Consider the following 16,016-nt stretch of genomic DNA (forward strand, 5'->3'; position numbering starts at 1 on the left):
GAGAAACAAGAGCTAGTGTTTAATGTTCTGGCATTTCCAGGTATTCGAAAGATTGTTCAGATGCAAATGTTAAGGAAATCGTAACTTTTCTTTCTCTTTGAAAGGCCCCAAAGTATTGCACAAAATCAAATTCCCAGAGTAAATAATGCTGTCAAATAAAAAGTCCAACACGTTCGGTGATTGGCGAAGTAATAATAGAACTTAGAGCATGCTTCTCATCGGTTGTGGTTTTGGCTCTGGTTTTTGTGGTTACGAGCACCTTCAAGCAGTATTACAAGACTCCAGCATATCTGAGCCTTTGAATTGAATCTTCTCACATGTTTTCCGTAAAGTCGACACTGCAAATATGTAGAAAGGGCTTTGAGCCTAGAAAGCAAAGTTTTGGTAGAAAATAATTAATTTAAGCTCTGAGTTTGACAAGAATAGAAATAGAAGGGAATTCTAATAAATTATTTTCTGTCAACTGTATTCTGGAAAGTCAAGCACTTTCCTTCAGTCTTGACAGTCTCATAAGTTCATCAGCCTTTAACTGACGTACAGAAAATGTTAAAAGAAACTCAGCACATTTGCTTTTTGGTCCCTTTTTGAGTTCTTCCATGCCGTTGAGGCTTAGTTGTGCATCTCTCTGTGCTCTTACCAGCAGATTCCGGGTTCCTGTATTTCCTCAGGTTTCCTGCTGTGTCTCCAAGTGTGCAAGATATGTTGCAGGCAGAGGAGTATAGAAGGTTCCTCTAAGCAAAGCATACTTATTCACTGTCAAAGATGGAGCTGTTTTTTCTCTTCTTCAGCACACTAGCTCTGATGTACAGCAACTACAATGAGGCAAACAATGTCTTACTCCTTGCTATCCAGCCACCACTTTTTTAAAGAAATGTAACCTACGTTAATAAATCAGTTGCAAATAAGTAGTCAGACACATTTAATGACAGAGGATTAACAAGTCTTCTTATTGCTTATGACCTATGAGTTGTGAGCAAGTGGAATACTGTAGTTCTTAACCGTGGTGTCCAAAGAAATGAGAAGACAATCTGAGGTTAAGACTTTTACTAAATGTGATACAACTTTCTGGATTTTTAACTTACTCATCACAAGTCTTGTTTAGTAGTTTTTGTGTATTTAATTAAGTTTCCATTTTTTTAAGGTTTTCAGAGAAGTAACTGAATTAACTTGACTCCTTGTGTGGTTGGGAGGGGGTGGCTTTTCATCTTTATTAATTTTTATTATTATTTATTCTGAAAATACAATAGGCTACAAAAACACCTAAGGGATGATAAGAATTGTTCATATATAATAGAGTAGAATTTCAAGAAATAGAGTATTTTTTTTAGAATTTCATATATATTGTCTGACTGTCGTAACTAGGCCACCAGCAAGTGAGTAAGAAGCAGACAACATGCATTAAGGAGAAATTACTGAAGTGCAGAATGTGTAGAATTCTGTATCCAGAGTTAAGAATTTATTTATGAGAGAGCATTCTGCAGCTGACTGTCAAAAACTGGCATTTTTACAGGCTAACACTGAATCATAAGATACCATCTTTCCAGTTGCTTATACCATGGTGGAAAATCTGAAGACATGAGCTATAAGTGTTTAGATAAGCCAATGTCAGCATTTTAGTAATGCTAACAAGTGGCAGCCTCCATCAATACCTGATTTTTAAAACAAGGTATTCCACAAGGAATCTATATTTTTATAGATTTATATTTAAAATAAAAATCTATTTTATAGATTTATATCTATCTGTTTTACTATGATTTATGTTGTGTTTATCTGTCCTTCCCAGCTATGAGTTGAACTTTCCTCATGGATTTCCACCTTCCACAATGCCTTCCGGTTTTCCCTTATGTCTCCATATCCCTCATTTTTTCTTTCACCCTTACCCATATAAAAATCACCCCATCTTTCAATGACCCAAAACAATCCATTGTTCTCAAAAGACAGCAAGTGCTAAGTCTGGTTTTGAGATAACCAGGCAAGCAGAACAGAAAAAAAAAAAAAAAAAAAAAAAAATCTGAGCTAACCTTACAGCCTTTTATTCGTACTCTAGAGGACAAAGCAGTCAGGTCTTTCTTTGTCTTCCCTCCTTTATCCAGATGCTGATTTTAAAAAGAATTTTGAATGCATTGTTTCTTTCAAATTTCTACCAATTTGGGATGTGTATTTGAAATGGGCCAACAGTTCAAAAGGTGAAGAAAGGGAAGGTCGAAGTAAAAATGGTGAGGACAGGTGGTTGAGCAGATAACCCAAGTGACTTCATAAGACGTTGTTGGAAACCAGACTAAGTACAACCCAGCAAAACTTAATAAATACCTGAGAGAGTTTTTAACCTCCCTTCAGTTAAACCATTTCTTATGAATAATTACATATGGGCACTGTTGATATTCATGAAGTTTGTTCAGTGTGTTTTCCTGTATAACTCTGGCTTTTTTAAGTTCCTGCTCCAGTTATACAAGATTAGTAAAAGTTTCCTTTTCCAAAGTTCAGTTTGCCATGAGTCTTTGCTCTATCGAGTTTTAATTTTTTTTTTCCCCCTCCTATTTATTGCCCCATAGGAGCAGTCTCACAGGTGCTCGACAGCCTGGAGGAAATTCATGCACTTACAGATTGCAGTGAAAAAGACTTAGATTTTCTTCACAGTGTTTTCCAGGATCAGCATCTTCACACGCTACTAGATGTAAGTTTTCTGAGATAAACAGTTTGAATACATTTTTGTATCTGTTGTTCATTAGCCAGAATTTGGTTTTATCCTGCATATATTCTTTTTTGTTGTTTCATAGCAAGTTAATTTATTTAGATGTGGATTGTAAAAAACAACTAGCACTTGACAAAAGAAGTACATTTTTGTACTATACATGCAGAATATTTTAGAAAGATTAGAGTTAATTTAATCATATGTAAGTGATTCATGCTTTGGTTTGAATTAGTTGCTGTACTTTAAAATAATTTATCGTAATAAGCTTTTTTCATGTGGTAAGTGCTGGATTTTATTTTTTATTTTAAATCCAAAATGTAATTTTATAACTGTGCATATTGACTTCTTTTTATTACTATTTTTAAGTAATAATCTTAGAAAAATTCTATGGATATTCTTGAAAATATGAAAAATATGACATTTTTCTGTGTGAAATACCTGAGCGTGCCAGTTTCTGTCCTATACTTAAACAAAGTAAGCGATAGCCACAGTCATCTAAATCAACATTAGCCTGAGGTTCATGAGAGCCATTAATACATAAGACAACAGCTGATGTTCCACAAAAAAGCATGCAAAAATCACAGAGTTGAAAGATACAGGTTAGTGCCTCGTGATACGGCATAATCAAGATCTGGTTTCCAATTCTTCACTAGCTATCTTTCAACATAGTTCACTGTCTGACTATATGTCCAGATGAACTGTGATGTCAGATGATTCATAGATTTTTCTTCCAAGAAAATTGCTCCATTTTGCAAAATTAATTTTGAAAATCAAGTAGTGTGGTGTTTGAAAAATGCTCGCATGTGACTTAAAGACTTCTGTGACTTAAGAACTTCCTGCTTTCAAGGTTGCCTCCTAGCTTGTCACATGCAAAAATCCCATTTATATTTCTCAATGGCTTTTAACAAAGCATGCCTCACAAGCAGATACATCATGCTTCCTCCAAAATTGTGTGAATTTGGGAAAACACACATTCAACTTTGAGGTAGAAGTGTTTGCTGAACTTCAGCTCTTGGTCACAACAGGGACATTCAGCATCACTGCAAGCTTACAGTTTATCCCTCATATTTAGTTCCAAAACCTTCTTGGAAGGACAAATTCAGATGCAAATCATGTTTCATTGGCTTCTGTGTCTACACAGTATTAGGATCTAATACAAAGGTCAAAAAGTAGTGTGGTGGTTCTACCCTGCTGGGCTGCTAAACTCCACCACAACCACTCTCTCATTCCCCTTCCTCAAAAGAAGAGGGGAGGAGAAGACAGTATGCTAGAAAGAAAAAGAAAAAAAATGTAAAAGCCAATCAGAAGCACAAAGGGAAGAAAAAAAAATATTTCCTGCTTCCCATCAACGAGCAATGTTCAGCCAGATCCCTGGAAGCAGCGCCTCAATATGTGTAGCAGCTGTTTGGGAGGACAGAGATCATCATGAAAGCCCCCTGTCTTCTTCCCCTTTCCCACCTTTTATTGCTGAGTGTGACACCACATGGTATGGAATATCCCTTCCGTCCGTTTAGGGCTGGCTGGGGTGGAGAGAGTCTTGATGCAGTGCCAGCACTGCTCAGCAATAGACAAAACATTGGTGTGATACCAGTGCTGTTCTAGCTGCAAGTGCAGAGCACAGCACTGTATGGGCCACTGCAGGGAAAGTTAACTCCATCCCAGCCAGACCCAGTACAATCAGCTGAAAAACTTTCCCAGATTTGATTTCAGGGTATGTGGATATTTCATGTTGAAGACAGGTGACTTGCTTTCAGGCAAGACTATGCTTTTTTCTAAAGCAACCTACAAATTCCACCAAGAAAACACTCAGATGAAGGAAACAAATCCGCAGAGCTATGTCTACATTAGCATACTCCAACACAAGATAGCAAATCTGTAGAGCAAAAAATTTGACCCTGAGGACCCAATGTCAACAATTCTTTGTATTTTGAGGGTGTTCCTTTTAGATTAGTTATACTGCAGTCCTGTGGACTGAGTAACCACTAGTGAGTGAACAACATCTTCTATTTTAGTGTCATTTGAAAGTATGAATGCTCTGGTAACACTGTACTCTGAAAATCAAAGAATGGTAGGTGGGAATAATCCCTGGAAGTGTTCAAGGCCAGGCTGGATGGGGATGGGGCCTTGGGCAACTTGATCTTGGAGGTGGCATCCCTGCCCATGGTAGGGGGGTTGGAACCAGATGATTTAAGGTCTATTCCAGCCCAAACCATTCTATGACTGATTCTATGACTATTATGTCATCATATAACTTCTTTTTTTTTTTTTTTTTTTTTTTTTTTTCAAACTAGATGGCATTTGTTGAAGTATTTCACTTCATGATAAGTCTTTTAGGCATTAACTCATGCTTCTGCAATGTTTTTACTTTTTTCTGTTCTTTACGGTAGTAGTCTGTTCATTGTATTTCAGTAATGATAATATTTCTCTAATGGTCTGCTGTAGCCTATTAAACCGGAAAATACTGAAGTGAATTTATGTCATGTTTGTCATTCTTTTTAAGTCATGGTCATTCTCTTAGAAAGTGATACTTCTAAATGCACTCTGTAATAATATATTTGTGAGAAGAAAAACACTATCAAAAAGTGGTTTTGTTTTATTGTGCTGTATGTAAGGGTGATGATAGAATCTTCCCAAAGATATCTGGAAGAGAATAATACAAAATAAAATTCTAGAAGATTCCAGTGTTATAAAATACACATATGAAAGACTGAAGCCAGTTAAAGGCTGTTATTTGAAAGGGTAGGTTCTACATTTCAGAAACTTGAATGAGGGAGCTTACCTTCTGTTTATGCATTGATACAACGCCAGTTCCTCTCAGAACTTTGAAGAGCTCCTGGTCTGTACTTCAATGAAGTTCTGTTGGGGAAACCGTTTATTCCTCTCCAGTATTTGGGGTTAATGAAGTCACCAGAACAAGTCACCTATGAAATATTACATTCCACTAAGAAGGAATTTTGTAATCTGTCATTAAGTTGTCACTTTGCATTAAAAACTGCTGTTCCTCTTTCTTGGCCGTTTTCCACAGTTAAATTTGTTCTCATGTTCTTATTCTTTCTCAAGAGTTATCCTTATTTTTAGATTAGGCACATGATGATAGATCATTCCTGCTGCTGAAATACCTTCTTTTGCTTCTGAACTAACTTATTTTCTGAGAGGAAATAAAAGGCTAGTCTCTGTGTTAAGAGTGCAAACTTGCTGGTTTTTTTTTTTTTTCAGATTGTATAGATCACAAAATAGATGATGTCTTCTGAACAGGCACCTCTGAGGGCCGCAGAAAGCAGGGTTCTTAGCATCCCGTTGATAGTTCTTAATTGGTTCATTTCTGTATGTCTACTTAGATAACTATCTGAAGTCTCTTTCCACTTCTGTGACAAAGCCGTTCAAAATAAGGGGAAAAAGGTGACAATTGCTTATAAAATAATTTATATTCACTCTAGGGCCCATCCTGCAGTATACCAGCATGCCCTCATGTGAGTTTATTGAATAGCTTCAATTTTACAGAAACTATTGGGGGGGGTTGTTTGCTTGTTTTACTGTACAGAAGTTAAATAATTCAGTATTAAAATCTTAATTTTGTTTGCCAAGGAGAGTAAAGAAAAGACCCTTCTAGAAACAAGCATTTGGAAATATTCATTATGTGTATATATATATAAATATTGTTTAATAATAGATATTTATAATGTAAAAAGTAACTTTGGGTTGGACAGGTATTTTTTCTCACTTCTTTTAGAAATGTGGTGATCATAATTACAGTGAATGCTGTAGGACATTCCTGTTTGGGACTTAGAAATTTTGGGGTTTATGACTATATAAAACTTTATAGATTGTTTCATTCTGGTATCCAGTTTAGATCATAAAGAATGTAATGAAGTTAAGTAAAGGATATAAGTAACTTTATGGAAAAAGGGAAGTAAATTTAAGTAGTGAAACAGCCTTTTATTACCACTGACAGGTTTTTAGAAACCTTGTTAAATGATTTGATTAAGATTTTTTAATTGACTTTCATGAAAAAGATCCTGGGAGGCACTGCTGTCTTTTGTCAGCAGTACTGATCAAGAAGTTGGAAACAAATGTGAGGAGATTACTAATTTTAGAGACATTAGTATTTGGTGTTTTCTGTATCGTAACAAAAGATATTACTTTAATGATTATCTGTTTTGAAAAGTATACTGGGCTTCAAAGGCTGTACCTAATGGGGAAGATCTTAACAATTGTGTTTGATCTCTATCAATATATCAAAGGAAGCCAGGTTTGCTAAAAAGTAAAACTGGAAGCTGCTATTTTACACAGCTGCCTACATAGAAGGAGACGAGAAAACTTTCTCCTATTGAGTCAAGTAGTCTGGTCACCTCTCCAGGGACGGTTTCTGTGGGTGATTCTGAATGCAGATGTCGTTCGATTTACAAGTGAGATTTTTGCTCAGCGGGAGAACAATATCAGCTTTTGTGTGACTGGGGCCTCTCTGTGCTGCTAGCTTTGTCTGTGTCTGTCCTCAGTCAGATAGCATGCTCTAGGCTGATATCTTTTGGCCGTTAACTTAAGAAGTTTGTTGCATTATTTTCCTAGACAGATTATTTGAGGTAAGTGTTGCTATTTCTGTAAATGTGTCTGAAATAGAAACAGGATGAGTTTTGAAGAAATTTTATTTTACCTTTTGCTGGTGTAATACATTGCACGTGTATAGTTTTACCTAAATGAAATGAAATAATTTTTGGAGTAGCTGTCTGAAACATATCTGTATGTTTAGCTACTTCTTCCCTTTAGAGTTTAATTTATATTCAAAGTGCATATATTTATTAAAGCATACTGATTTTTCAAGAGAATCTCACTTTTATGTCTGTTTTCCTTGTCTGCTTTTGGTAACGCTTCAAAGGAACATGCATGCATGCACATTTCAGAGTTCCCTTAATATTTCTTTTGAACTCAGTCATCCAAACAGATTCAGTCCTGAAGTCCAGACTTTTAAGGAAACATATTTTCTCTTTTGCTAAAAAGAATGTTGTTGGGTCCTCAGTTTAGCATCTTACATGGTTGGCTAAAACTTTCAACTGGATTTATTTTGTTTTGCTCTGTTTACCCTCCCAATGTTAGATGTTGGCAGGACACATGAATGTCTTTTATTAAAGTATCAGCCATTCAGCAGTGTCCAGCCATGATTGACATTTTAGTTCTCCTTTTGAAAATGTTCGAAACTTTTCATGTATTTATCCCCGCTTTGCACTTTTCTGAGCAAATTTGAAAAATCTGTTTTACAATTTGATAAAAGCAAATCAAGAGACATTTTTATTTCTATTTTCACAAAGCCTTCATTTCCCTTTTCTTTCACTTCTTTTAAACCATTAATAGACTGGTGGAATTCCTGTATGTGATACAGAAAAGAAAACAAACCCAGCAATTCAGTATAAAAAGCTTTAATATTTTTGTTAAATGTCTCATTTTTCCTTATTTTCATTTGCATAAGTATGATTTCCTATGTGTAGCACATAGTGTGGTTCAAGGTTTTTTGACCAACATTTGTCCTTACCCTCTTGAATACTGATTATGCTAAAACTAGTAAGTGGAACATGTTTCAGTGAAACATGAATGCATTTTTTTCCCAAATAAAAATCAGAAATTGTATGTGTACTAGATGTCTTGCCAAATTCCCCCAGAGCATGTTATGCTTAGACAAAATAAATCTTTCTCATTTTTAAATCACCTTGTTTTCCTATTTTTAATTATCCTTTAATTGATATGTTTGTAAGACAAAGGCAAATGGAAAATAATTGTTTTTTAAAAAGTGGAAAGAAAGAAACTATGTTGGCAGGACAGCACCTTGCTATTTGAGGAACCAAATCTGGCTTTTATCCCAGACCAGCAGAGGCAGCATGCTCTGCCCCAGAGAGTGGGAGGGACTGTATCCCACTGCAATGGAAACTCCTTTCCCAAGTAGTATACAAGGAACCGCGACCAAGCCTTAGGGAGAACTGTTGGAAGAATGCTTTCAGCAGGTGGACTGCATCATCCTCATCACCAGCACAGTATGCTTTTTCTCTAAAAGGTAACGTGTCTGGAAGGCCATATCTGGGGAAGAAAAAAAAAAAAAAAAAAAAAGCAGAGTCTCTTCTAGAATTTCTTTTTCATTGTTTCATAATCATTCTCTAAAATACCTTTCAGTTTCAACTTCTTTCATGTGCTTGAATTTTATTTTCTTTGTTCCCAGGATATGTAGATCAGTCTGCTAGTCAGCATCATCTCATTGTTTTCTTGCTCTTCTTGTTTCTCTGTCTTACAAATTTATATAGAGAATTGCCTTATATTGAGAATTGTCTTATAGTTAGTCTTCAGAGCAGAAACCATTTCTCTTCTATGTTTTGTTAATATATAATGTTGATGTGTGATGGGATCTCTGAAACACAAGACTGATAATGCAAATAAGAAATAAAACTAACATTTATGTTGATTGAGATTCATTTTTGAAAAAATGTATGTATCCATCACTTAATGACAATGCAAAATTCTGGGTTGGATTGCATGGCACTTCAACAGTTGTTTTGTTGCAGTTAGCCTGTTTGCTTTCTAACTAATGTTCTGTCATTTCTGAATATTTTTAAGCATAGTACTGATGTGTTGAATCATCAAGTGAAATACAGCTTAATAAAAAACATACTTTAAATGAGGATAACACTATTTAGCCCACTCTCTTGACCGAATATCAATTCTTTTGTGTCAATAGTTTGTCATTGTGTCTGTGCACATCAACATTATGTTATTCCAAAAGCATAAATGTGTAGTTATATTTTAGTATGTAGAATCTAAAAATTCCTTTGATTACTTTGTATTCTTATGGTTTTGGGCCCTGATCTGTCAAAGAACACTAAAGCACATTCCTCACACTTGTGGAACATTTAATTAACTTCACTAATACTATTTTAAGATGTAAAGGATCATTTTCATGGTTGACTTTCCACATTTTCTTTAATTCTTTTTATGTTGAGTGTAGTTCAAAATAGTTTCAATTTATTTTTAACCATAAGGGCTATGTTTTTTTATTCTTTTTTTTTTTTTCCCCTGTTAAAACTTCTTATTCTTGGATGATCTTACTTCTCCAGGAGCTTGGGACTTATTCTAACAACTGGAAAAAATAAGGAATGTGTTGAGTTGGAAGGGATGCTACAGTGCCTAGGATATGGTCCACAAATGTTCAATAATGCTTCTGGTTTGTTTGTGCTGGGAGTTTTCTTCAGACTGGTATTTCTGTCTGCACTTAGACTACATTAGATTCCCAAAGGCAGTACAGTAACATCCTAGTAAAATATGCTTCCATCTTTGAAGTCAGTCAGGCCTCACTGCATCCTGCCTCAGTAATTCAAGTAGTTGTCTGGTGCACATTGACTGTTCTCTGTACTAATGAGCTTGCTGCAGTATATTTTTATTCTCAGTATGTCATTACAAAAGACTTACATGGGTAGAGAGAAACAAAAATGGCTGTAATCCTGACATTCACACCTCCCAGTGCAAGATACACTGGGTGTCACACAGCAGGTGAGAAGCCATGTTCTTTCTAGACCCTCATTATAGCCTTACCTAGTTGTATTTGGGTTCTTTGTCTCCCTGGAATGAAGTTGTTGGTCATTGATGTCCTCTTCTTTAAGACGGTGTTCTAACCCAGAGGGGTTATTTCAAGTGACAGAATTGGGATTGAAACCTGTTTAGGCTTAACCTGAGTCTACAGTTAATACTGTAGATCACTTGCCCATATTGGAAGGTGGGGGGCAAGCTGGGGACAAAGGTTATTCTGTAGAAAATATCAAGGTGTGATCCAGTCTTAGCCCTTCTTGCATTGAGGGATTAGTTTTCCATGATGTTTATGTTTACTTTTATCAGCTTCTTGGTGTCTTCATAATCATATTTTCTAAAATCTCCTGGTTTTGTTGCCCTCCACTGAAATCTTCTACATTGTTTGATATCCACCTGAAAGTGTAATGCTCAAAACCTAATAATAATGGAGGAGGACCATCATATGATACTTCTTTAAACTACATAATTACCACCCATGTCTTTCACATCGCTACTGCAAGTTCATTGGCACTAACTGAAAGCAGAAATGTTGTGTCATCCTAGGTTCGTTTCTTTCAATCTTTCCAAAAGAAGTTAAAAGGTTTACTATGTCAACAAAGAAAAATCTGGGTTGTGATTCAGGAACATAGTTGAGACTAAAAGCAAAACAAAACAAAAAGCTAGAGGGACTTGTGGCAAGGAGTTCCTGAAAGAGAAAAAGATTAGATGGCATATGGAAGGTACCTTGTACTCTAGAGAGGAGGAATTAAAAGTACACTGGATGTCTGCACTGAGCTCATGAGGAGTTGGGAGTATAGTTTAGTCTACTTAAATTTAAATGTTTTTGTCACTATGGTTTTAAAGTGTTGCATGTATTTATGTAAGATTATTCAATCCCTGTCTTTGTTTATCACACTTTCAAATTTGAAACAACGTATGTTGGCCTACATATATGACCCATGGTGTGGAATTTTGCAACCTCTTCCTCATGAGCAAGCTATATACATGTACTGTCTGTCATATTTTTTTTACATCTGCTCTCAGTTCTTGAGAACGACTGCTTCCACAGTCAATGGAATTTTTGTGATAGTCATTAATTTAAGTTTGTTTTAAAATACAAGACAAATTAATAGGCTGGAGTCCTACTTCATTGTACCAGTGGATTAATCTTCATGATAAAACATATTGTGAAATTTAGTGCTGTTAGATACTGGAGTCTGGATTCCTTGTATGTGAACAAGGTAAGGTAGTCAGTGGAAAAAGGAGGCACTTCAGATTTTGGGGACACCTGAAATTAAATAGAAGGAAATAATGACTTGTAAGATTTTGAAGGATAACATAATTGATTAGTATCAGTGCTTCTGTGACACAAGTAAAAAAAAAATCACAGTGAATATAAAGCAAATCAACAGGAACATATTAAAAGGATGGAAAAACACATACACATTGCAGTTTATTTTGTAAAAGTATAGTCCTTTCCTAACTCTTTTACCTCTGAATTTATGTAGTAAGTGAATAGCCCGCACTGGTTTCTGTTGAAAGGAGTAAATTCTCTGGTGGAGCTACATTTCTTTTGTAACTAATGTATGCTGAAGGTAAAAAGTTATCCCTTTGCACAGGAACAGATCATATAAGTCAGATATTACTGGACATCTTGTCACCTGACCATGTTGTCTGAGCCACTATAAGTATAAGCATGTCTTTGAATCTGCTATCAACTCTATCAGTTTAAAAATAAAACTAGATCAAAGATAAATTTAGAAAAAAAAAAGTAAAAATCTTTGATGTTCTGTGAAGACTGTAAAGAGCAATGCACCATGTGATACACGTAAGTATTTGCTGTATCATTTCAAAAGCTAAAATTGCTTGTCAAAACACTAGCAGTATAAGAATTACAGGTTAAAAAATGGTTACACCCACATACATAAGCACAGTGGATTTAGTGTGTATGGAACTACACTGATTTATATAGGCTCAGTTTCAGGTCAAACTTTGTGTGATTTCTCCACACTTCATGACTGCCTGCATTTTTGCTAGAGGATTGTAACCTCTTGACAGAATTTAAACTTGGATACATTTTCACTTTTTTAAGTTTTGATCAAACGGTTTAGCTACAGATACCCCATTTAACTTACAGAGCAGAATGGAAAACCTTTTTAATGTTCTATACCCTAACCTTCTAGTTCCCCTATTGTTTCCAAGCATACAAAATATGTGAATGCAAGATTGAGATGATAAAATATTGAGTGATAATGTATGTAATGCCACTTGATATCTGCCTCTTGCCAACATTGGCAAAGACTATATGCTTTCCTTCCAAGTGTTGTGTAATCAAGTCACTACTAATCAAGTCTATCAAAGAGCCAGACTCTTTGAATGCAATGAAGATTTCTTTCTGGGTTCCTTTTTACACCATGGGTTACTACAAAGGTAGTGGATTTACAGGCCTTTGGCTGTGCACTTCATAGGGGCTAAAGAATATGCTTTCCCTGTGAAAAGAAGCCTACAAACATATAATGTATTCTACCATAAGACAGATACCATATCTGTTGCTGTCTGTCCTTACATTCATCCTCAGCAGAAAGAACCCTGCTCATTTGGCCCTTCCCAAGATGCTGTTCTGGCAGCTCAGTAGGGCCACATCTGACAGGCAGTTCTCATGTCTAGCATGCTAAAGGGTCAAGGAATTTTATTCTAGTGGTTCTTGAAATAGACTGAGTTAATAGATTCCCTCCTCTCCAAATAGTGAGGCATTAACCACTAAGAAATACGTAGTATCCTCTGCATGTTTCAGAAATGTCATCATTAACAAGCTGTAAACACTTACTAAATGTTTTCCAATTTGCATTTAGCTTCATTACTGTCAAGTTTGCATGGTCAGAATTTCGGGTTTTGTGTATGTTTGTCATTTTGACTCTGTAAGGGACAACATTTGTCATTTGTCTGCAGTGGGAATCAAAATAATATGCAGAGACATGTTGTGCCCAGTTCAGTTGTGTCCTTTCCCATCTCTTCCCCTCAAAAGTTAAGTTCTTGATTTAAAATGAAACACGTGAAGAGGTCCAAATGTGGCATGATGCCTTAGAGCACAAGTTGAAATTGCCTGTGGTTGATTGAGTTTACATGGCACTGTTTTCTCTTACCTCTTGTTGTAGGTAAAGGTATAAGAAAATCTGCTTCTATGTTACTTTTGACACAGGTAGCAGCAGCTGGAACTCTGTTCTAAAGTAGCATTGTGTAAAAGATAATTTGTGTTGCATGAATGTGAATATGTAGAAAGAAATTGAGTATTTCCAATTAGCATGACTTCTGTCAGTGGAAGTGTGAGTGCCTGAAATTCCAAGCTGCAATGAGAGCACGTGTCAGGTCTGTTGCGTAACATGTGCAGAAGCCAACCTTTCTGTCTGGACAAAATTCATGGACTGCTTCAAACTGGCTTGTTCTGTGGATGCTGTGTTAGGAAACCTTCATCTCAGCCAGTACTATGCTTTGTGAAACCTGTTCAAGTACTTTTGGTCACTGTTTTACAGCGCTGTACTTCACTGTGTAAGATGTTTGAATACAAAGGTTGAATGTACTCCTGTTCTCCTTAAGATAAGTGTATCACAGGGATAAAAGTTCAAAGCTGTGTGGGGCTGTAACTTGTAATCCTCTACCATTCACAAGGTAGTCTTAAACATGCTTTGGACATTCATACAGGATGGGGCTGTAACATGCGCTGAAGAACTGTGCTGGGAAATGAATGTTACATCACTGATGTTAGGTCACAGTGAACTTCAGGCACAGTCCATAACAGTGGAAAACAAGGAACAAACTGCCTTCAAACAGAAGTTAAAGCTAAAGCCCTGCCAACTGTGACCTAGTTACTTAGTGTGCTTACCAGTGGGATTTGTTACCTTCCAGGAAATGTTTCCGTGAGGGTCTAGAATCACAAGGAAGCAGACTTCTGTTGGGAGCTTATGACATTTTGCATGGAAAAGATGATGCTGAAACAGAACTAGAAGAGGAAAGAATAAAGTGATCTATCCATTATGTAATTGGGACTTGACATGTTAGCATTTATTGGATATTACTGCTTGCTTCATTCAATAGGTCACAGATTTCTTTCGAACTTGTAGCCCATGAAACCTCTGGGGTAAATGGAGTGCCACTGCAGGGATCTCCAAAGGACAGCAAAGAGCAACAAGGGTGCTTGTTAGTGAACCTTACTGTACAAGGGGCAGCACTTCCACCAGAGAATTCTTGGATAGTACATCAAACTAAAAATGATGGAAAACATTTCTTTAATATCACCGTGTTGCAGATGACTACATTGTTCAGAAAGGAAACATCAAATCATAGTACCATAGAGTCGTCTAGGTTGGAAAAGACCTTCAGGATCATCAAATCCAACTATCAACATGACCTAGAGAGTCAGGACATGGTGCCATGTCCAGATGCCTCTTAAATACCTCCAGGGATGGGGACTCCACCACTTCCCTGGGCAGCCCATTCCAATGCTGGACTACCCTTTCTGTGAAGAAATTCTTCCCAATGTCCAAACTAAACCTCCACTGGCACAACTTGAGACCTTATAGTGCTGTTCTGTTGAAGAAAAGGACATGTTTGGTTATATAGGAGGCTGTTTTCATCACTTACACTTCGATTCAATGGTAGAAGAGAAAGAAATTCACAACTGTTTGTGATGCGGACTGAAAAGGAGGACGTAGTGTGACCCTGTACGTGGAGTTTTTTACTGGAGTTTGGAAAGCCACGTTTTCTTTATGAAATTTTCAGTACCTAGCCTCATGACCCTAAGCATCTCTCTTAAATGTGTCTTGAGTTCATAATGTTCTGTGAAGCACCTGGAGATGTGTTGAGTGTCACTACAAGTGCCAAGTGCTACTCTTGAGTATAGCAGCACATATGGCAGGGCCATTTTAATAACTATTTTTAGTTGTTTTAGTTCAGGGATTTAATATTAAAGGTTGGCAGCCCAGTTTTTGTCCATTTGAATTGATTCCTCACAAAATGTGTATTAGTATTGAAAGATCATATTTTTTTATGCTCCAGCAGTTCAGTAGCTTTTGTTTTAACAAAACTTTCTCCTTTACATCACAGAAACTTCCAGATTCTGGATTGATAAAATAAATACTTACTGATTTCACTGTGTGGTCTAACTTTGATTACATTCAAGATTATGTTGGATAGTGAGCCTAAATTTTTGCTACTTGTGATATATCTAAAATTTTGAGTGTATCTCAAAATAGGGATTATGTTTGGACAGTATTCTGACTCCTGTTATAGGAAAGGGTTAAAATGGAATTTCTCCGTGTCTGAAAAAATAGTCAGAAGAGAGAAGTTTGTTGTTTTGTCTTGCCTGCCTGATTGTGGATTAGACTTCTGCGCTGTCTGCTTTTAAGCATCAGAAGAAACGAACTCCCTTTCTACAGACAGAAGACAAAATGTCTCAACTCCTACGAAGAAAGCTGGTGAACTGATAGTGTTGCTGCTTGACTGGTTGTGGGTATGCGTAGCATTTGTGTTCTAGCATGCAAAGTTTAAAGTAAAACTTGTCTTTTTAAGAAGCAGTTCTGTTCTGTTAATTATCTATAATGTCAATTTATGTTTTTATATCAAGATTCATTAATATATCATTTGTGTTTGTTAAGCTCTTCTAGAGCAAGCTCTTAATTTTGATAATTTTCTGGGTAGGAAATGCAGAAAACTTGTGTTGAGGAGTGAGACTGAGATGCCAAGTATTCAAAAAAAATTACAAAGGTTACATTTTCTGTGACATTTTACA

The 16,016-nt window shown here is 36.3% G+C and overlaps 1 protein-coding gene across 7 annotated transcripts in view; it reads left to right on the plus strand.

Moving 5' to 3' along the window:
* CASK (calcium/calmodulin dependent serine protein kinase) overlaps positions 1-16,016 on the plus strand; it is a 213,740-nt gene that overhangs the window by 152,352 nt on the left and 45,372 nt on the right. For all 7 annotated transcript variants that reach the window (XM_032194542.1, XM_032194549.1, XM_032194569.1 and 4 more), the window contains one exon: positions 2,553-2,674. In XM_032194542.1, the coding sequence (XP_032050433.1) occupies positions 2,553-2,674 (122 nt within the window). The remainder of the gene's footprint in view (positions 1-2,552; positions 2,675-16,016) is intronic.

The sequence above is a fragment of the Aythya fuligula genome, chromosome 1 (genome assembly GCF_009819795.1).
Source record: "Aythya fuligula isolate bAytFul2 chromosome 1, bAytFul2.pri, whole genome shotgun sequence".
Taxonomy (NCBI): Eukaryota; Metazoa; Chordata; class Aves; order Anseriformes; family Anatidae; genus Aythya; species Aythya fuligula.